The 21,960-nt window shown below is 42.9% G+C and overlaps 1 protein-coding gene across 4 annotated transcripts in view; it reads right to left on the bottom strand.

The window, feature by feature from the left end:
- LIFR (LIF receptor subunit alpha) overlaps positions 1-21,960 on the bottom strand; it is a 110,233-nt gene that overhangs the window by 42,179 nt on the left and 46,094 nt on the right. For all 4 annotated transcript variants that reach the window (XM_060400477.1, XM_060400479.1, XM_015101316.4 and 1 more), the window contains 4 exons: positions 11,824-11,984; positions 10,078-10,192; positions 7,503-7,639; positions 391-554 (listed from right to left, as the gene is read on the bottom strand). In XM_060400477.1, coding sequence (XP_060256460.1) covers positions 391-554; positions 7,503-7,639; positions 10,078-10,192; positions 11,824-11,984 — 577 coding nt within the window. The remainder of the gene's footprint in view (positions 1-390; positions 555-7,502; positions 7,640-10,077; positions 10,193-11,823; positions 11,985-21,960) is intronic.

Raw genomic sequence — 21,960 nt, 5'->3', positions numbered from 1 at the left:
GCCTAAATATGTTTCAAAACATTTATGTTTATATTTATAATGCTAGATATTTATAATAATTAAATGAAATTATAGGTATATTTTTATTCCATTTATGCAAAAACATGCATATAAAAAGGCTAGACAGAAATACACAAATATATTGTTTACTATATTCAAGTGGCAGAATCATGGATTAAACTTATGCTAATTTCCTAAACTTCCTATAATTGTTACACATTATTTCATTAATTTAGTGATTTTTTATAGTCATAGCATACAGTTTTTAAGGAATTCCAAAGAGATATCTGATCTACTTCTTTAATAATCAAAAGAATCACTTTAAAATTTAAAAAAAGTATTCAGTTTCTTTATTGTCATAGGAAAAAATCTGTTTTTGTTTAAACTTACTAATTTTACAATTTCCATATTCTTTTTACGTAGAACTTTAATTTCCCAGATGACATTTGAGTAGTGTGGAAAAACAGAACCTTTGTCATCCCACTTTAGGTGTAACGTAGAAGTTGAGAAATCAGCAGACAAATTCAAGATCTCTGGAGTTTCTGGAATTAAGGCTTAAAAAGAGACAAAAGATAAAATTTAGTAAAAGAAGTAATGGTCTTCATATTGTAATTCCATTAATCAACTAATTTTAAACTCTATTCCTTCTTGATCTAAAAATAATTAAGGAGTAAAGCATATTCTTATACCTAGTACTGAAAAGAGAATAAATATATGTATTTATTTGTACAAGCAGCTCCCAGTGATTCATCAGCCAAATCTGAGGAAATTATTTACCAGCCAGCTGTTTCAAATCCATAATACAAACAGCAACTGGATTCCCACAACACTCTGGTGTCACTGGGTCTGGGATCTCCAAACAGGCAAAATCAGAGGGAAGTGAAAGAGCTTCCAGTGTGTGGATTATGTAAAGCTGGCCTTGGCAAAGCCTTCCATCTGTGTCCTCGGCTCCCTCCCCACTCATCTTCAGTGTCACAGTCTGCACACTAGGGAAAGTCACCCACTTCTGGATGCAGTGAACTACAGCTGGCATTGGCACGTTGCTGTCACTCAGTTGTGTCTGTTAGCGACCCCAGAGCCCACCAGGCTCCTCTGTCCATGGGATTTCCCAGGCAAGAATACAGGAGTGGGTTCCCATTTCCTTCTTCAGGCTATCTTCCCAATCCAGAGATTGAACCCAAGTCTCTTGCATTGGCAGGCAGATTCTTTACCACTGAGACACCAGGGAAGCCCGCAACTGGCATAGGCAGCAGTAAATAGCAGCAGGATGGTGGTAATGAGATGAGGAGGCCAATGGGATTCCATGCAGATCTAAGAAGCACTTGGCAGGATGTGAAGTCTTTCAGAAAGGTTAGTTTGCAGTGGGGGGCAAAAGGCCTGTAGGGAACTGAGAAAGAGATAACGTGACCCAGCAGGAGACAGCCAGGCTATGGTAAAAAGGATACAGCTCAGGATGCCATATATGGAAAAGAAAGGACAAATCTAATGGACACTTCAAACAAATGAAGAATTCATATTAATAAGACATGAAACCATCAATTCTTAAGAAACAATGCTGGCAGGGCAATTGGCTCTGAAGCTGCATTACAAAAGGTAACGAGAAAAACCATGCTTAAGCATAGGGCCTCTCACAGGGAGAAAACTGGTAAACTAAAAAAGAAAAAAAAAAAGGCAGCAAGAGTAAGGAGTTCTTAAAATTCTTAAATTCAAAAATTCTTTGCACCTACAAGGGATGAGTATTATATGGAAAAACTTAGGGGGTCAATGGAAAACACGCACGGTATGAACCTGTTCTATAAAATTCAGGCTTTCTAGTAGGTAGGGCTCTTTCTTGCCTGTGCTCTCCTCAAATGACAGTTAAGGTGAAGGTAACTTCAAAATCACTGCAGATGGTGACTGTGGCCATGAAATTAAAAAGATGCTTGCTTGTTGGAAGAAAAGCTATGACAAAGCTAGACAGCATATACATTAAAAACAGAGACATCACTTTGCTGACAAAGGTCTGTATAGTCAAACCTACAGTTTTTCCATGTACGGATGAGAGCTGGACCATTAGAAAGGCAAGTGTGGAAGAACTGACACTTTCAGACCGTGGTGCTGGAGAAGACTCTTCAAGAGTCCCTTGGACAGCAAGGAGATCAAACCAGTCGATCCTAAAGGAAATCAACCCTGAATATTCATTGGAAGCACCAATGCTGAAGCTGAAGTTCCAACACTTTGGCCACCGGATGTGAAGAGCCGACTCACTGCAAAAGACCCTGATGCTGGAAAGGACTGAGGGCAGGAAGAGAAAGGGGCAACAGAGGATGAGATGGTAGGATGGCATCACCAACTCAAGGGACATGAATGTGAGTGAACCTTCAGATAGTAAAGGACAGGGAAGCCTGGCATGCTCCAGTCCATGGGGTCGCAAAGAGTTAGACATGACTTAGCAACTGAACTACAACCGTTATATAGCTACATAAAGACAGTGGAAGATTCTTTACAGGAGAAGTTTAAGTGGGAAACCGCTTTTAAAAAAAGGAGGAGCAAATGAGGAGCAACAAGCTGATTCAGAGCCAGAAGGGCCAAGTTCAAGGTGGGGCCAAGTTCAGGGCAACCACAGACAGCAGAGGCTGCCAAGAACTTGGATCCTTCAAATGTTTCAAGAAGTTACAATATAATGATTTAAAATTATGCAACATGAGACTATTTTATTAAGGCAACACTCCTCTATTAAAATGCTTCCCTCTCTGAAGAGTACACATAATTAACATTTTATCGAAACAGCAGTAGTCTAATCTTCAAATCTTCATAGCTAATATTTCAAGCTAAAAACAGAAGCAGTCATAATTACAGGTGAAAAGTTTAAACATACTTCTTTTCACGATTTCATAGTAAACTGCTTTCGTGTACCTGGGAAGCTCCCTTAAGCGCCCATGAACTGTCATCTGCCTTTCTCTCCAGCTAAAATGCACTTGAGGACAATGTTAACTTGCTTTCTAGAAACTTTCCAGCTAGAAAAAAAATATCATCAGTCTTATTTGTGAAGCTGGTATATCTTTGCCCGTAACCTCCATGTCCCTTCTACCTTAGGACATCAGAAGATGGGAGCTTTCCCAGGTCTTTCTAAAAGGATCCACAGTATTTATTCTGCCTCAGACAGATCCAAATTTTTAAGAAACTTAAGAGATTAAAAATCTTACAAAGACTTATTTTTTCCCTTGTCCTTGTCAATTAGAAGTGTATTGTACATGCTAAGTCACTTCAATTGTGTCCGACTCTTTGTGATGCTATGAACTGGAAACCGCCAGGCTCCCTGTCCATGGGGATTCTCCAGGCAAGTATATTGGAGGGGGTTGCCATGCCCTCCTCCAGGGGATCTTCCTGACCCAGGGATCAAACACACATCTCTTCTGTCTCCTGCATTGGCTGTTACTGCTACTGCTAAATCACTTCAGTCGTGTCCGACTCTGTGTGACCCCAGAGACAGCAGCCCACCAGGCTCCCCCGTCCCTGGGATTCTCCAGGCAAGAACATTGGAATGGGTTGCCATTTCCTTCTCCAATGCATGAAAGTGAAAGTGAAGTCGCTCAGTCGTGTACGACTCTTTGCGACCCCATAGACTGCAGCCTACCAGGCTCCTCCGCCCATGGGATTTTCCAGGCAAGAGGACTGGAGTGGGGTGCCATCGCCTTCTCCTCTCCTGCACTGGCAGGCAGGCTCTTTACCACTGGTGCCACTTGGGAAGCCCAGAAGTTTATCAGATATATGTATATACTTTAAATCTCTTCTTTGCTCTGTATATATACTTTTGAAAGGATCTTAAGATCTGGAAAAAACTTAATTTCTCATAGCTTTATTTAGCAGCAAATTGCCAAAGTACCCAAATCTTCTGATGTACAGCTCCATACCATTTCACAGCATCTCTTCCACATGACAGATGTTCAAAGGTTTGCTGATGGACCTGCCTCCCTCTCTTACATTCATGTAATTTGCTATTTGTTTTCTTGAGTAGTGGTAGTAATAACTTAGCATTGGGATACTGTTTAGCTAATATTCTAATCATGATGAGAACCATTACTATTAAAAATGCTATCTGGCTCAGTGGTAAAGAACATGCTTGCCAATGTAGGAGATGTGGGTTTGATCCCTGGGTCGGGAAGGTCCCCTGGAGGAGGAAATTGCAACCCATTCCAGTATTCTTGCCTGGGAAATCCCAGGGACAGAGGAGCTGGCAGACTGCAGGGTACAAAGAATCAGACATGACTGAAGCAACTTAGCATGCACAATAAACTTCTAATTGACAAGGACAAGCACAAAAATAAGTCTTTGCAAGATTTTTAATCACTTAATAACTCTTTGTAAGATTTGGTCTATTAATCAAATGTTACCTAGAGTCCGTCCTGATTTGCCTTTCTAACACTGTTATCTTCAAGTAGTTTTCCAGATGGAATGTTCTTACTTCCTACTAAAAAAGCAGACAACACAAATTGGCTCTTTGACGGAGTCCTGGGGAAATTTTTTTAAATCTGGAATAAAATTAAGTTGGATTCCTCATACCTCACTACAAAATAATTCCAGATGGATGAAAGATTTAAGCATGATAACAAAACCAAAATCCCCCAAATATCATGCGATTCTACTATATAAAAATGAAAACCTGTGGTGTGAAAAACACCACCAAGTTTAAATTTAGGAAAATATTTATGGGAAAAGATTTATAACAAATAGGACATAATCAATAATCATACTATACAGAGAGCACCTGTGAACTGAGAAGGAAATATGAATTTTCAACATGAGAGAAAATTTACAAAGGACACAAATAGCTCAGAAAAAGAATAACAATGATAGGTAATTTTTAAAAAGTAAACACAGAAATATAAAAACAACAATGCTGTAATTTGGGGGGCCATCAGATTACAGGGGCCAAATTAAGAGAGAAGGACAGTATGCGTAGTCCTGGCTAGGATGCAGACAAGCAGGCAGGCTCTCATTTGATGTCTGCGAGAATGCAAAAAGATTCAAAATTTTGGAGGAACAAGTGGTAATGGATATCAAGTCATAAAAAGGAAATGTTTCCAACACAGCATTCCCAATTCTATGACTTTAGCTTAAGAAAATCATCACACAAATTCAGCAACGTAGATGTGCAAAAAATGTTCATTAAAGCATTGGATATAATATTGAAAAACTAGAAGTAAAAATCTCAATGATAATAATCACTGACAATCCCAAACTCCCTAACTATCCCTTCCTGCTACCCTCCCCACCTGGTCTGGAACTGGTATGCACAGAGCACTATATTTCAAATGCATAACTAATAAGGACCTACTGTTCATATAATCAAAGCTATGGTTTTTCCAGTAGTCATGTATGAATGTGACAGTTGGACTATAAAGAAGACTGAGTGCTAAAGAACTGATGCTTTTGAACTGTGGTTCTGGAGAAGACTCTTCAGAATCCCTTGCACAGCAAGGAGATCAAACCAATCAATCCTAAAGGAAATCAACCCTGAATATTCATTCGAAGGACCGAGGCTGAAGCTGAAACTCCAATACTTTGGCCACCTGATGGGAAGAGCCAACTCAGTGGAAAAGACCCTGATGTTAGAAAAGATTGAGGATGCAAGAGGAGAAGGGGGTGGCAGAGGATGAGATGGCTGGATGGCATCACCAACTCAGTGGACCTGAGTTTGAGCAAACTCTGGGAGATAGTGAAGGACAAGGAAGCCTGGTGTGCTGGAGTCCATGGGGTCATGAAGAGTCGGCTAGGACTTAAGTGATTGAACAATAATAGTAACTGTATAGAACAGGGAACTCTGCTCAGTATTATGTAACAGCCTAAATGGGAAAAGAATCTGAAAAGAACAGATACATATATATGTATAAATGGGAAAAAAAAAAAGACATCAATCTAGTTCAGCTTTACAAAGCCTCTGTTTAAAATGAGAAAATGAGGCTTCCCTAGTGGCTCAGATGGTAAAGAATCTGCCAGCAATGCAAGGGATCTGGGTTCAATCTCTGGGTCAGGAAGATCCCCTGGAGAAGGGAATGTCTATGCATTCCAGTATTTTTGCCCACAGAATCCCATGAACAGAGGATCCTGGTGGTCTTCAGTCCATGGGGTTGCAGTGTCAGACGCAACTGACTAGCACACACACATTTGATTATAATAAGTAGTATAATAAGCTAAAAAATAAAATATAACTTGCTAAAAATAAAATATAATTTGCTAAAAAAAATCAATGACAAAGTGTAATTATGGTACCTCCATTCAATGGAATACTATGCAACCTATAAAAATGGAGATTTACATAATAACTTGAAACTCTATATAGTCTGGTAAGCCTATTATAAAGTAATATAAACTTTACTGTTTATATATATATATACACACACAGAGAGAGAAAATACATGTAATTAACACTATTTAACAAAATACAAGTATTAACAATATTTCTCTGCAGGTACTGGCATCATGGCTGATCTATACAAAATAATCTCACATGGATCTCATGTATAACTACAGAAAGAAAATAACAAACATGGCTCTTCTCTCTTTTATCTTGAAGACAGCCTTAAATAGCACTTTCCCCAGACCAGCCAGAAGAGAAAATGAGACAGGTTCTAAATTCTTGGACAGCATGCTTGTTATTATCATTTCAAAATCTGTGCTATCTCAGACACAGACCACTCCAAACATGCATTCTGTCTGTAAAACTGGCCAGATCACTTGTATTTTCTTTCCCCTACTTCAGTGTAAGTTGTCCCTGTAAGACTCTCTATAATATCATTATAACACCATCCCATAATAGTTGTCAGAAGGCAATACAGGTGTTTAGCCAACTATTAAAAGAGTCAAGACAACTAGGGTTTTTAAGATCTCACTATACAGAAAAATTTCCATTTCCATCAGCCTGGGTTTATTCATGTTTCCACCCAGCTCGAAGCATTATATCCTAGGTATTTGGTCAACACATCTGTAAACGATACCGGCGAAGTGCAAGGCACTGGACCAGACACTAGCGGCAAAAGACAGAGTCTCTGCCCTTGGGGAGCCTATTTTCTTATAAGGGAAACACACGGGGAGCACCTACTTACATAATAAATTATTTATGCAATTGTGAGAAATGCCACAAAAGAGAAATACAGACTGCCAAAAGGAATGGGGTCTCCTCTGGGCAGGGATGGCCAAAGACTTAGTTCCTTGAGACGGCTGAAGAATTCTGAAAGGCGTGCAGAAATCAACAAAGCAGATGGGGAGGAGGAAAGTTTCCAACTGCGGGAAGGACCTTAGCCTCTGCAGCACCTATCTGCTTGGCCAGAGGAAGAGTTTGCTTTCATCGTGATCTTGCCTGTGCTCCAGAGTTGGAAGTGAGATCACTGGGCACATGGGAGTATTAGTATAACAACATATATCGAAGAACGGTACATTTCTGTCAGCTATAGAGCATTACAATACTAACAAAGTCACCATTCTGAGATATTTTCAAATCAATTTTCTTTTCAAATACTTACAAACGTTTTTTTCATTTAGTATGAATTTACTTTTGGAACTTCCAAACTCATATAAAGGGTTTACTGTTATTTCATAATCACCAGGTAAAAGAGGTGGGATTTTACTATTTTTCTCCAATTGATAACAAGAACGGGACCTGAAATATAAGAAATCAAAATTCAATTAGCAGATAAACTTCAGTGCAATTGTCATAAAAACTTGATTGACAAAAGACGCACTGAAAAATACTTCATGTTCTTTTGTGTACAAAAATATGACAGGTCATATTGCATTTCAAGACTGAAAAAAGAGAGGAAAGTGGTCAGTCCATCAATGTAGTGGTAGTAAAACTAACCAGATTGAATCAGAAAGTAAACAGAGTGAGCAGAGATGATTCTCTCCAGAATCTTAGGATTTCAGCATGCACTTCAAAGCCCCACCCCAACTTTCTCTGGGCAGGCTTGTCCCCCACCTCACACACCTGTCGCCCACTTGTGGACCACAGCATCACAGGGTTCCCATCACTGCGACTTCAACTCAGCCTGTCTGCTCCGCTGTCTTGGCTCACGGTTCAGTCATACAAAATGTTCTCATCAGCTCTGCTTGCAAAGAGCTTCTAGTTCCCACCCATTACCTCTCAGACAAAAGTGAGTTTTTTCTCTGTGGTTCCATGGGCTTTTGTATCTTTACAGGGCATGTTTACATGCTCTGTTATTCACATACATTTTTAACTTCGCATAAAAACTTTAATTCAAGCAAAAGGACTTTGCGTGCCTCCTGCATCCCCGCCCTGTTCCGCATAGGCTTCCTCACATTACTCACTTAGGACTAAGGACTTGAAAGGGTCGGCTCGCCTCCTCTCAACCTCATTTGTGAGGTTTCTTTATGTGCCAGCAACACAAAACCACCTGAATTCTATAAATCAGGCTTTTCACACTTTGATACCATTGTACCCAATATCCTCCCCGGCTGGAATGGCTTTCTGTCCTATTTCTGCTGAGCATATTGAGTATTCCCACTCCACAACCATGCTTCTGACAGCCTCTCTGGACCTCATACTCCTTAGTCAGTGCTCCCTCAGACCGTCACAGACAATTTCCATCAGCACTTAATCCACAGCATCGTTATGATCTGCTTCCTGTGAACTCCTGGGGCCAGGATAACTTCCTCTCTGTAGGGCCTGCAGTGGTTATTAGTGTGATTTACCAGATTTTTCAGATTCTCCCCTTCTGGGTTCAAAGGAGGATGGCCCTTCCCTGCTCCTCTGAAGCGAGGCACGGCCATGTGACACTGTTCATGGAGAAACTGAGTGGAAGTCACATCTCTCATGTCAGGAAGGAAGCTCTGAAAGGCCGTGATCCCCTTCTGCCCCGTCCCAGTGCATTAAAAGATGAGGGTCCCCTGGCCTGGGTCCCTGAGGGCAGGACGAGGGGCAGAGATGCCAGATGACCCCATGATAGACACAAGACACAAGCCAAGAGTAATCCTTTATTTTCACTGCAGAAAACAACGATATAAAACCTGAGGGCTGTCTCTGCAACAAAACCAAGCTCAACTTGGCTGATGAACGAGCACAACACAACTAATGCTCGATAAATCTACATGCACTGGGAAAAAACCCGAGTGTACTTAAATCCACATTTATGTCTCTTTACAGCAGGACCGCTCATCAGCACACTGGTGCCTGGAGCTCTGCACTGAACTTCTCTGGCATCGTGAAACAGCTCTGAGGCCTGCCGGGGTCAGGGAGGAGCATGCAGAGTGCTCCGGCCTGCAGACACCCTGAGGGCTTCCACTGCAGGCCCCGGGACTTGTAGCTACTGCAAGAGAGGGTAAGGTGGTGTGACAGAACCTGCCGCTTGCCTCCTAGCACCCACCTCCCCGCTCCCCTGAGTGACATTACCCCAGGTTTACTCAGGCACATTGCCATCAGCTCTGAGAACACATCACCCAGCCTCTCATGCACATAGGTTTGGCCACTGGATGAAGTTCTGCCAGTGAGACGGAGGCAGACACCTCTTCAGGGAGTCTCTGAAGAAAATCATCCTTCCTGTCCTTCCTGCTTCCTGGAATGCAGACATGACAGCCACCCTGGAGCAGCACCTTGAACCAGGAGACCACACGCTGAGGACGGCCGAGCACCACGGGAAACAGGAGACTGGGTCTCTCGCGGCCACGTGCACCCACGTCAGCCTTGAACTGCTCACCCCGGACCTTTTACGTGAGAGTAAATGCCTGTCTACTAAGCTGCCACTACTGACATGTTCTATTGGAATCTGAACTTGAACCTCTCTGATACAGGCAGGCATTAGTCTAGGACAGACCAGTCAAGCTTTCCCACAGCTTATCAGAACCCACAGCCCATGAGAAGCGTGTCCCATACTCAAAATGCCCACGACAAAAGAATCAAAGTCATGGCCAAGGGAAGGGTTTGTTTCCACCCTGACTGAAATTAAGAGTCACCTTTTTAGGAAACAGAGAGCTAGGATTTTAAATTTCTTTAAAAAATTTCCAGAATAAAATCTTTATATTCTAAAATTAAACACAAGGAACCTTTAGGTTATAACTCTAAATTAACCAAAGTATTTCCATTACCGGTTCTCAATGCAAACTTCATAAGAAGCACCACGACCTGCTCCAGAAGGTGCTCTCCAAGAACAGTCCCACATTTGTAAATTGTTAGTTACACACTTCAAATCATGAGGAGTACCTGGAGAAGGAGAAACAACACACATACACACACAACGCATATTAATTTAACTGTACTGTAAAGGTCAACAAGTCAAAACCATCCCCAGATATAAGTACAAGCTATGTGTCTGCAGAGGGCCCAAGTTCTTTATGCAGAGATGAACCTGCAGTCACAGGAAGTGACTGGTTTTCTATTTCTTTTTTGCAGCTTTGGTTTAAAGAAGCTAGCAAGTAAACTGATGAAAGTGGGCCAACCACTAGACCACTTAGGGGTTAGGCCTCCCTCAAAAATTCCACTTCCAGGCAACTAATATAAATAGAGGGAGTGACTGTACTGATTCAATGAAGGGACCAAGAAAGGGCCTGGGAGAATTTTAATCTACAGTGACCCCATTTGCAAAAAAACAAAAAAAAATTTTTTTAAAGTAACTCTAAGGCTCTAAGTAAAAATAAAAACTGTGTATCTCTTCTACCACAAACATAGCTTCTAAGCACTCCTAACTACTACTGCTTCATAGCTTGTTACCGGACTGCCACCTATACAGAAATCCCATAGCCAATCTTTAGGTTTTTATGAAGCATATCATATACATGGTAATAGACTCACATGAGTCTCTGGAAAATAGACATTTTGTGTAGGCCTAAACAACTAAAAGGTGACAAGCAGTTCAGAAGATTCTAGTCCTAACAGTACTGACTGACACAACACTGGCTCATGGAGTACATAAACACTACAGTGAAGAACTCATTCTAAAAAGACAATGGAAAAGAAAGAAAGGAGAGGACAGAAGGAGGGAAATAGGGAGGAAAAATGGAAGCAGGAAGAAAAGAGGAGGAGGGAAAGCAATCAGAGTGTGAAAAAAGGTACTCTATCTCAGATTCTCTATATAAATATCTATTAGAAAGGCTTCCTCCTTAATTTTTACACATTATTGGTATGATATTCACTATAGCAATAAATTATAAAGCTATAAGATAGGAAACAAAAACATCAGAAACACATTACAAATCATTAGTAACATAACAATGTTATTGAATAGTAATTTGGGGGGGAAAAAGGTATGTTTATGAAAATAACATAAAAACTAAGCTCAGAGGCAGAGGATGAAAATGTTCTTTGTACAGTAAGCGAGGTAACACCTACAAACATTCTTAACGCTTTTAAACAAGATACAAATGAAAAATATAAAATTTAAAGTAGATATTTGGATTTCACTTGTGTGACATTCTGAAAGGCAAGATTACAGACAGAAAATAGGCCAGTGTCGGCTGGAGGGAGGGCAGGGAGGGGCTCACGGCGGAGGAACAGGGGCATTTTCTGGAATGATGGATCTGCCCTGAGTCTTGATTGTGCAGGTGGTTACATGACTGTATGCATTTATCAAAACTAATAGAACTTTATCCTAGAAGGGTGAATTTTATTTTATTCCAACAGGAAGTCATACCTTACTTTTTTAAAGGGGAAAGAATACTTAGAACTATCTCTTTATGGGCCTTTTTAAAAGAAACCAAAAGTACGTTTTAAAACATGACAAAGAAATGAAGTTTAACCACAACCTGAAGGGTCCAATATAGACTCAAGATCACTTCCTAATCTAAACAGTAATGACGCTGCAATCAGTTCATCTCCTCTGACTCTGATGCACTTACTTTTTTTCTGGCTGTTTACTTGATTTGTTAAATACAGAAGCACAGCTGTTAGTAAGAGCCACTGGAAATGTGAAGTCATCCTCACTCTCTTGCTGTCCACCAACCAGGATGGTCGTTTCAAACATAAAGAAATGTCCATCATCTGTGTGCTGCAATCAGTTCTGCGTAAGGAGAAAAGGATTTCAAATGGCGCTCAAACTGGTTCAAGACACTCCTTATCCTGCGCACATCAACACTGAAAATGGATACTGACAAATACCAAAACCTGCTGCGCCTTAAAGCCATGGAGAGACAACTAGGCTCAGCTGGCCTGGCTTTGGGGGACGTGCCAGTCGGACACAGCTGCTGCTCCCGGAGCTGTTATAGGGTCAACTTTCAAATGATAGGCTTCAAGTTCAAGATTACAACAGAACACATATTTATCAACCCCTCAGTACCTCCAGAACAGAGAAAAGCAGTGCCTAAAACCAAGGTCTTGACAATTTTAAGTGATACATGCAATGGCATTTTTAATTAGTATATATTACACTTTTACAGTCACTTATGTACAAGAATACTGGTTTTCTTTTCCATGTCCACTGTGATGTTAAGTTTCTATTTCATGTACTTTTAGACAGTTTAAGGAAAATAGCAGGGTCACGAGTCACATATGGAGGACTGCAGATGTGACAAAGATACTGCCAATGACACGCAAATGACTGAGACGTAACGAACACCCCAACAGCTCTAGCCGGGAAGGGCCCACTGGTGAACGAGGCTTCAACCCGAAGCTGCTGAAAACTGAAAGCACAGGCCGAACAGTGACTGGCCCTGGTGAACAGCATAGAGGGGCTGCATCAGAAGCAGGCACTGTTCAACCCCAGAGCTCCCAGAGGTACCTGTCAGCCTACCCAGCACCAGGTCCCCCTCTAGACACCAGAAACTGAGGCAGACAAAGTCCCTGCCATCGAGGACCTTAGATGCTAGTTCTGGAGATACATAAGTAAACAAGAAGAAATTTAAGGTCCTGATACAAACTTTAAAAACCAGAGTAAGTCGATGTGCACGGAAGTGTGTGAGCGATGGTCTATTCTCTGGGCTGGGATGTGACTGACCAGAAGCCTGCCATGATAAGATCAGGGAAAGAGTGGCAAGAGCACATACAAGGACCCTAAGATGAGGACCGCTTACCAGGTTCAAAAGTCAGGAAGAGGGGCTGAGAGGATGTGGGCCGGTCAGGCCACAGAGAGCCTGAGGTCATCTAAAGGACACGTGCTTTTATGGGGTCGAGATATAAGCCACTGGAGTGTTTCCATCAGGGGAGGTCCACGATTCCATCTGCACTTTGGGAAGATTTCTCTCGCTTCTATATGGAGCACAGACTGTACGGGAGAATGGAGACTGAGGAACCAACGTCCAAATAAGATAATCAGCAGTGAGGACTAGGGTTCTAAAAGGAGATGGTGAGAGGCCATCAGATTTAGGATCTGTTCTAGAGATGCGGGACCTTACAAGCCATTATAGGCAGGGCAGGGTGGTGGTTAAAAACAGACAGGTTCCGAACCGCAGCTTCTGTACCTACTATGTAACTTGAACCACTCCATGCTTCAGTTTCCCCATCGGTGAAGTAGGGATGATAACTGTATCTTTCTTTTAAGTCTGTTGTGAAGATTAAATTGTAAATTTAAAAGACATATAAGTGCTATAAGCATATTTTGTATATTATGTAAGGTGAAGAGAGAAGTCAAAAAGGACTACTATATTTGGTGGAAAAATAACACTGAATGGATAGTGCATGCTCACTCACTCAGTCACGTGTGATTCTTTGTGACCCTATGGACTGTAGCCTGCCAGGCTCCTCCATCCATGGGACTTCCCAGGCAAGAATACTGGAGTGTGTTGCAATGTTCTACTCCAGGGGATCTTTTCAGCCCAGGGATCGAACCCATGTCTCCTGGACTGGCAGGCAAATTCTCTACCACTGAGCCACCTGGGAAGTCCCTGGATGACGTGCTGTGCTTAGTCGCTCAGTCACGTCTGACTCTTCATGACCCCATGACCTGTAGCCTGCCAGGCTCCTCTGTCCATGGAGATTTTCCAGGCAAGAATACTGAAATGGGTTACCATGTCCTACTCCAGGGGATCTCCCTGACCCAGGGATTGAACTCAGGTCTCCCACATTGAAGGCAGATTCTTTACCAACTGAGCTACCTAGGAAGCCCAAGAATATTGGAGTAGGTAGCCTATCCCTTCTCCAGGGAATCTTCCCAACCCAGGAATCGAACCGTGGTCTCCTGTATTACAGGTGGATTCTTTACCAGCTGAGATACCAGGGAAGCCCTCTTGGATGGATAGTGGTACCATTTAAGTTCTCTCTGCCTGCATGAAGATGGGGGCAGTGATTCATGGAGCCTAAGCTCAAGGATTCCAAGATCTGTTGCATAAGTCAACTTTGACATGCTCCTACGCTCCACTCCCAACAGAAGTGTCCCCCCTGCAGAACATCAAAAAAACGCTGAGGACACAGGGCACTAACAAAGACATGGCCGTCAGAGGAAAGCCTTTCACAACTGACCCTGATGCATTCCTCCGAGTAACGATGTTCCCGTCCACTGTTACTGAATGAAACTTGCCAGCAACAAGTCCTCAAAGTGTGCTGAAAATTCCGTGTCAGACCTAATATTACCTCATTTGTATACTGGAATAGACAACTAAGGATCATAAAACATATAAGCAAAGACTAAATCGTTAAAGAGAAATTCAGGATAAAAAGTGTCACCAAGAGGAAAATAAAAATGACTGCCAGAGGAAATAGGGATAATATGAGAAACAGGAAAACTAGAAACACACACAAAACAAACAGAAAACCACCTCTAAATAGTCTTCTCTACGTACACATGGCACAGTCATAAAAACAAGAAGAGGATGCAATAAAAAAGGAATAATCAGAAACAAAAATAGCTCTTACACATTACATACAATGGCTGATATTAAAAGACTTCTAATGTGGTTTTCCAGTGGTCATGTATGGATGTGGGAGTTGGACTGTAAAGAAAGCTGAGTGCCGCAGAATTGGTGCTTTTGAACTGTGGTGTTGGAGAATACTCTTGAGGTCCCTTGGACTGCAAGGAGATCCAACCAGTCCATTCTGAAGGAGATCAGCCCTGGGATTTCTTTGGAAGGAATGATGCTAAAGCTGAAACTCCAGTACTCTGGCCACCTCATGCAATGAGTTGACTCATTGGAAAAGACTCTGATGCTGGGAGGGATTGGGGGCAAGAGGAGAAGGGGACAACAGAGGATGAGATGGCTGGATGGCATCACGGACCCGATGGACGTGAGTCTGAGTGAACTCCGGGAGATGGTGATGGACAGGGAGGCCTGGCGTGCTGCAATTCATGGGGTCGCAGAGTCGGACATGACTGAGCGACTGAACTGAACTGAATGAAAGTTAAAACACTGAGTAATCTTTCAGAATAAACAAAAGAGAAAAATGTGAGAAGAGATATGAGCAACAGGAAATTGGGGGAAAAAAACACAGTGATTGAACATCTGAGAAACTGGAGCCTACTAACAAGAGAATTCAAGAAACACATTTCTTAGTGAAAGCAAATGACGAGATGGCCACCTGTTAACTGCTGAGCACTGTCACACATAGTCTTAACCAAACAAATACGAGGGACAAGCATACAATTCAAGTGTTCGCCATTCGTTTCTGGATGAATAACTTCCTAATCAATCACAGGGTTGCTGAGTTTACTTATTAGAATGAAAATGTATTCATGGAATGTCTAAAATGCCAGTTGCTAACGTTAGGTGGCGTGCACAGGAATAGCTGAGGAAAGAGACCAAACATGACCATACCATGACTGAAACAATCACAGCCCATATTCACGGAGTGTCTGTACATTATCTTGAAATAAATCGATTCCTCACTACAAGATGACATTTGTTCTAGAAAAGAGGAGAGTGTCCCATGAAGTGGCATGTGGGGGATGGAGGCGCCTGAGGATGGCTCCGGACGGGGATGCTGTGGATTTAAGACTTTCACCCTGGCTCCATTACTAGTGATGGTGTGACTGAATGCAAATCACTCAATCCCTCCTGGCTTCAGCCTCAACCAGGGCGGCAGGGAGGCAAGCTCCGCCCAAGGTCTCTGTGAGAGGTTCCCCCAAGCAGGCGGGGATATTCCGTTCCAGTGGGCAGGCACAGCACACTGTGCCAACAATCCCATTAGGGACTCCACTGAGCAGGTCTGTGAGGGTCAGGGTCGGGGTGCTCAGGAACAGAAGAATCAACGTCACTGTCACCAAGGCTGGCTTAGCTGAAAATAGCCAAGATGATAAAAAGGACTTTTTTGTTACAACATTTACACAGAAAACCTTCAGTAAGACATTGAGGCCATACAGTATCAATATGCTCATCAAGTATCTGACTTCTCTACCAAAGGGACTGACTGGAGGCTGGAGCAACACATGAACAGAGCTTTCCAGTGAACAGAAAATGAGGACACAGGAAACTTGTCTCTACTCCCTCCCGACTGATAACACTGTCAGAACTTACTTTTTTCCACCAATGCCTTATTCCTTAGAGGAAAGCATACCTTTTATTGAATTTCAGGAGCTAATTTTCAAAACTAGGTGAGCTGTCTCTCAACACATAGAAGAACACAAATGTAAATGCCAGACGGGTAAGAGGGAAGAAATCACACAGGCAGGTGCCAACTAGGGCCCTGTGTCCTCGCATGGGGGAGAGCCACCTGCTTGGAAAGTGGCAGCTACGGGTCTTGTTTTGCCAGATTTTCTTCTTTTTCAAGAGTAGGTAGAAATCTGGGATTTTACATGAAAAACTCAAACTTTTAAGCATAAAGCAGCTCATTCATATTTTTCAAACATCCTAAAGGCCAAACAGTGGACTCATTAGAAAAGGCCCTGATGCTAGGAAAGATTGAGGGCAGCAGGAGAAGGGGGCAACAGAAGATGAGATGGCTGGATGGCATCACTGACTCAACGCACATAGGTTTGAGCAAACTCTGGGAGACAGTGAAGGACAGGGAAGCCTGGAGTGCTGCAGTCCATGGGGTTGCAAAGAGTCGGATATGACTTACTGACTGAACAATAACGAAAGGCCAAATGAGGTATGTCTTTGGGCTGCCCAAGGGCTACCAGTATGTCTCCTGAGTGATGTAATTACCTTAAAGGATTCAAAAATGTCAATAAATCCTCTGTTTAGGAAAACTGATCATGCAGAATCAATTTATAAAACTGCTGACCTGAAAAAAAAAAAAATCTATCCTTTGCTTGTTTGTTGCCATGTCTTTGACTATATCGGCCCTGAGAGTGTATCCTGAGAGCCGGGATGCAGATCGCGGCCCCTCCCACAAAAGCTCCACACAGGCGCTGTCTTCATTCTGCTAGGCTCTGAGAGCTCTGCCTCCAGCATGCGTGAGGTCCCAGATCTTTCTGCTGAGGACAGTTAGAGAAAAAAATGGAGAAAAGCAAAGCTAAAGGCAAAAGAGCACCAGGAACTGCAGTCCTGATAAACTCTGTTTAGTTGTGATAGCTTGTTTTTTTTTTTCCTCTTTTCAGGGGCTGAAGGGGAGACAAGAAGGCAGAGAGGGGTGGGAATGTGACAGAGAGTGACAGCACATTTGGCTGACGCAAGTCTATCCTGCCCTGAGACACAGCTTGAGAAACACCTGTTTAGGTGGGGGGAGGTGAGTAAAAACCCAAAGCATCTTTATCCTGAGCCCCTATCCTTGTCATCACAGTGAGATAACTCCCCTGTCATTAACTCATCAAAGGCATGAGACACTTCAAGGAGAAAGCCGCTTAACTGTAAGACAGCAAAACCAATGTGCAAGCAGGTGGCTGAGTCTGCAGGAGAGGAGATGTCTGGATGGTCACCCCACGCAAGGGAAACTGGATGGAAAGCAGACAGTGTCCTACTGCTGGGTCCCATCCTCCCAATGTCCCTTTTCTTACTATTTTCTATTAGGGAAGATTAAAATCATTAGGAAAAAAAAAAAAAAAAACCTCTGATCATCATCCACTTTCCTAATTCCACTTCTCACTTGTACCCCCTACTCACAAGATCTCAGTTCCTCAAGCTCAGCCCTCTGGAGAAGGTTCCCCAGGAACAGAAACTGCAGGTAGGTAGACTCTCCTGTATTAGTAGAGTCAAGTGCAGGGATTTAAGTAAAACGAGATGTACCCATGGAAAACCTCAGCCTGGCTGAACTGGGAGGGGGGAAGCAGTGAGGAGAGGAAAACACAGACTTCTCAACACTGAGAGCTTAGAGGTCGTCTTCCAAAAGCTGACTGAAAATTATTTCCACACTTGAATTCTATACTCAAACACTAACTGAGAGAATAAAATACATTTTAGAAAGACATACCAGATCTCAGAAGATACTTCTTCCTTGCGACCATTCCTTAGAGGCTCTTAGAGGATGCTGTCTATTGCTGTTGTTTAGTCACTAAGTCATGTCCGACCCTTTGGCACCCTATGGATTGCAGCCCGTCAGGCTCGTCTGTCTATGGGACTCTCCAGGCAAGAATACTGGAGTGGGTTGCCATTCCCTTCTACAGGGGAATCTTCCCCTCCCAGGGATCGAACCAATGTCTCCTGCATTAGCAGATGGAATTTACCTTCTGATTTCTTTCCAGGTCACATTAAGATGGATTCCGTTCTCCTGGCTGCCTGGACCCCTTCATGACACTATTTGTGCGTTTCCCCTTCTGCCTGGTGTTCCCTCTGTACTCCTCTCTGACACCCTCTGCTCAGTTCACCTGGAAGCCTGCTGGTGAGCAGCAGGATGAGCTCACCATCACCTCTGTGACCCCTCCTGGGATTCCCTGAAGGCCTGCTGCTCCTTCTTCTGCTTTCATGACACCGTGATTCCATCTCTACGACAGCGGCTACACAAACTGTGGCCTGTGGGCCAGACAGGACCCATCTCGGCTTTTAGAAATAAAGTTTCACTAGACAGAGCCAAGCCCATTTGTGTCCACAGCGCCCATCACATCACATCGCTGCACTGGGACTGAACGGCTCCCACACAGACTGCATGGCCAAGCCTAAAATAATGACCACCTGGCCCCTTCTAGAAAATCTGCTGACCCCTTCCCCATTCTGTAATTCTTCCCACAGACTACAAGCTCCTTGAGAGAAAACACTGTCTCTCTTCACTGTAAGCCATGGCCCCTTACCCCCGCCTTGGCCGAGCACAGTGCCTGGCACTGAGCAGACACTCAAAATTCCAGCCGGCCGATCGGTGAAGGAACACCAAGGGGTGCGTGAACACGTACACGTCTGCACACTATGCTCTGGCTGCTGGCTCCATACTAACTCACGTACTACCAACACTGGGAACATAAGCTGGAGCTATAGTTCCCACACCAGGCACTCAGGTGCCCCAAGAACTTGGGTACGACATGACAGTTTAACTTTTTGGAGGTAACAAAGTGACATCTGTCCAACACTGTGAGGACCGTCAGTTTAGTGTAGTTCGGTCTGAACACTAGGTCATGCCACAGTCCTCTCAATGGCATCCTGTCTTTGTAGAGCCAGAGGGAAGGCTTGTTGGATGCTGTGAGGAAGCTTAAGCACCACACAAAGATCAGTGGAGAGGCGTGGAGATGAGGCTGGCAGCGCCCAATCTATTCCCAAATTTTGAGAAGTTATGGAATACACAGCAGATTCATACACATGACTTTTAAAGAATAAAGATATTATTTCTTTTAGGTTAATATGCATTATTTTTTCAAGCTGCTACTTAAAGTGTCAGGTCATACACACTTACTAAGTTGTCAGGACCTAACAAATTCATAAAAAGAACTGTAAGGTACTTCTTTTGACCTGGGGCACTATAAAAACATCACTGTAACACTGAGGACACTATGGACCAAGAAAACTTGGAATCTGCATTAGAGGACAGCTGAAGTGCTCAGGAAAGTCCAGTGTCTTATTTTAGCTTGCCTTCTGTGTGTGGGAGAGTAATGCTGAAGTTCAAGCTTTGCTATGTTGTATAAGAATCTAGCTGCTGTTTTTCTGAATTTCCTAGGAATTTTTTAATACACTCTCATCCTGATGTTTCATTTCTGCAGATCCTGACATTCCTGTCACTTCTGGTCATCTTCATTCCAGCAAGAACTTCCCTGTTAATTCAACAGCCTGTTCCTTATCAACTTCAGCACAATAAATTTGAGCACATCATTCCAGTGCCTAAAATGCTTTGAAGGTTCCCAGTGCTCCAGCATCAGGCAGGGCCTTGTTCTGCCTGGCAGAATGAACCTCCACCCTTCCATAGGCCTCAGGTCTCCTCCCAAACCGTGACTCTAGGGAATGGCCCCTTCCACCCACCGACATTCTCCACACCCCAACACTTCCCAAGCTTCAGAGGCCCCTGGAAGCTCCACCCCACTGAAGAGAGACATGCATCCACTCAAATCTCACCTCAGCTCAGCCATAACAGGAGTGACTTCAACAGCCTTCAAGAAATGTCAACGAGCATCTATCAGACAAATAAACTTGTTCTCCCCTAAACACTCTACTACCACAGTAAAGAAACAACCTGAAGAACATTCCTTCCTGTTCAAAAACATGTCAAGAGATCTTCAACATGCAAGAAAGCATGATACAACCTCACCTTCAGAAAGAACCAGGAGCAGCTCCATTCCTCAGTCCATGCTTGCCCATACTCTTGCTGTATCAAGGGTATCTTGATACCCTTGCTGTATCACTCTCTTCTTTTTTAAAAAATTTTAATCTCTTCCAACTGTTAGCCAAAAATTTTATTTCCTTGCTTATGTAATCAAAATACATTTTCGTATGTTTTCTGGTGATGTACAATGCTTTATTTGCAAACTGCTTGTTTTATCTTTTGCCTCTCTTTTTAATTAGGCATTATTCCTTACTGCTCAATTAGAAAGAAATATCACAATATGCACATTAACTCTGTTATATACATTGCAAATATATATCCCAGTTTGCTCTTACTTTCCAGTGAAGTTTCTGTTTGACTTTCAGACTTCTCAATTCTGTTCTTTATCGTTTTTGACTGTAAACTTCTTTCTCATGCAAAGATTCTATAACTCGTCACCTTTGAGAAATCTGTGAAATATCTAATCTTTGTCACTGTCTTCAAGTACAATTAAGACGTTTAACATTTTAGACTTGAATCCATATGAAATTAACTGTGGTGAACAGTAAGGGCCAGGGACCCAGCTCTCCCCTCTCCCCATCAAGGTTACTACTTGTCCCAATGCTGGTTATTAAATAACACAATCCTTCCTCCACTTACTTGGGATGCAATTAGGACTCCATTCCTTCTCACTTTCCTTTGTGGAACTCGTTTAACCCATTGCTCCTTCATCACACATTCTTTCACTGAACAGCATACTCTATTCTTGTGGCTTTAACCATCACTCATAACTAATGTGCTAATGGTAAAGAACCCACCTGCCAGTACAGGAGACGTGAGAGATGTGGGTTCTATTGCTGGGTCAGGAAGATCCCCTGAAGGAGGGCATAACAACCCACTCCAGTGTTCTTGCCTGGGAAATGCCACGGACAGAAGGAGCCTGGCAGGCGGCAGAGGTGGACGCAGCTGAAGCAACCTGGCATGGCATGGCATAACTAATGACTTTTAAATATGCATTTCCAGAATTGTTATCTTCCCAGTTACAGATTAAGCATCGACTAGACAACTTCTATCTACAGAAACCCATGCAAATGAGGTCTTTGAGGAATGACAAAATATTTTGATGCTACATACCCACTTAGATATTTCACAGATTCCTCAAAAACTCCACATGTGCAGAATCAAACTCACTTCCCCTTCCAAACCTACCCCCTGCCAAGCCCTATTCCCATGCACAGCACCAGCCTCTCCTGGGTCATGCTCAAATTCTCCCCACTCCTTCCACCTATTCACCAGTTTTACCTCCCAAACATGCCTTGACTCTTTGCCCTAGAACCTACCCCTATTTCCACCCCCACTGCTCTGGTAGACCCTCATCAGAATCTCTGCCAAAGGTCACCCACATCACTGCCTGACTAATCCCATGGTCTTGGGCAGGGGCTTCCCACAGTCCATCTTCCGCAGTGACTCACCTAGCTCTGAACAGCATGAGCATCCAAGTTTCATCATTCATC

The sequence above is a fragment of the Ovis aries genome, chromosome 16 (genome assembly GCF_016772045.2).
Source record: "Ovis aries strain OAR_USU_Benz2616 breed Rambouillet chromosome 16, ARS-UI_Ramb_v3.0, whole genome shotgun sequence".
Taxonomy (NCBI): domain Eukaryota; kingdom Metazoa; phylum Chordata; class Mammalia; order Artiodactyla; family Bovidae; genus Ovis; species Ovis aries.
The sequence above is the reverse complement of the archived record's forward strand: the minus strand, read 5'-3'. Positions and strand labels throughout refer to the sequence as shown.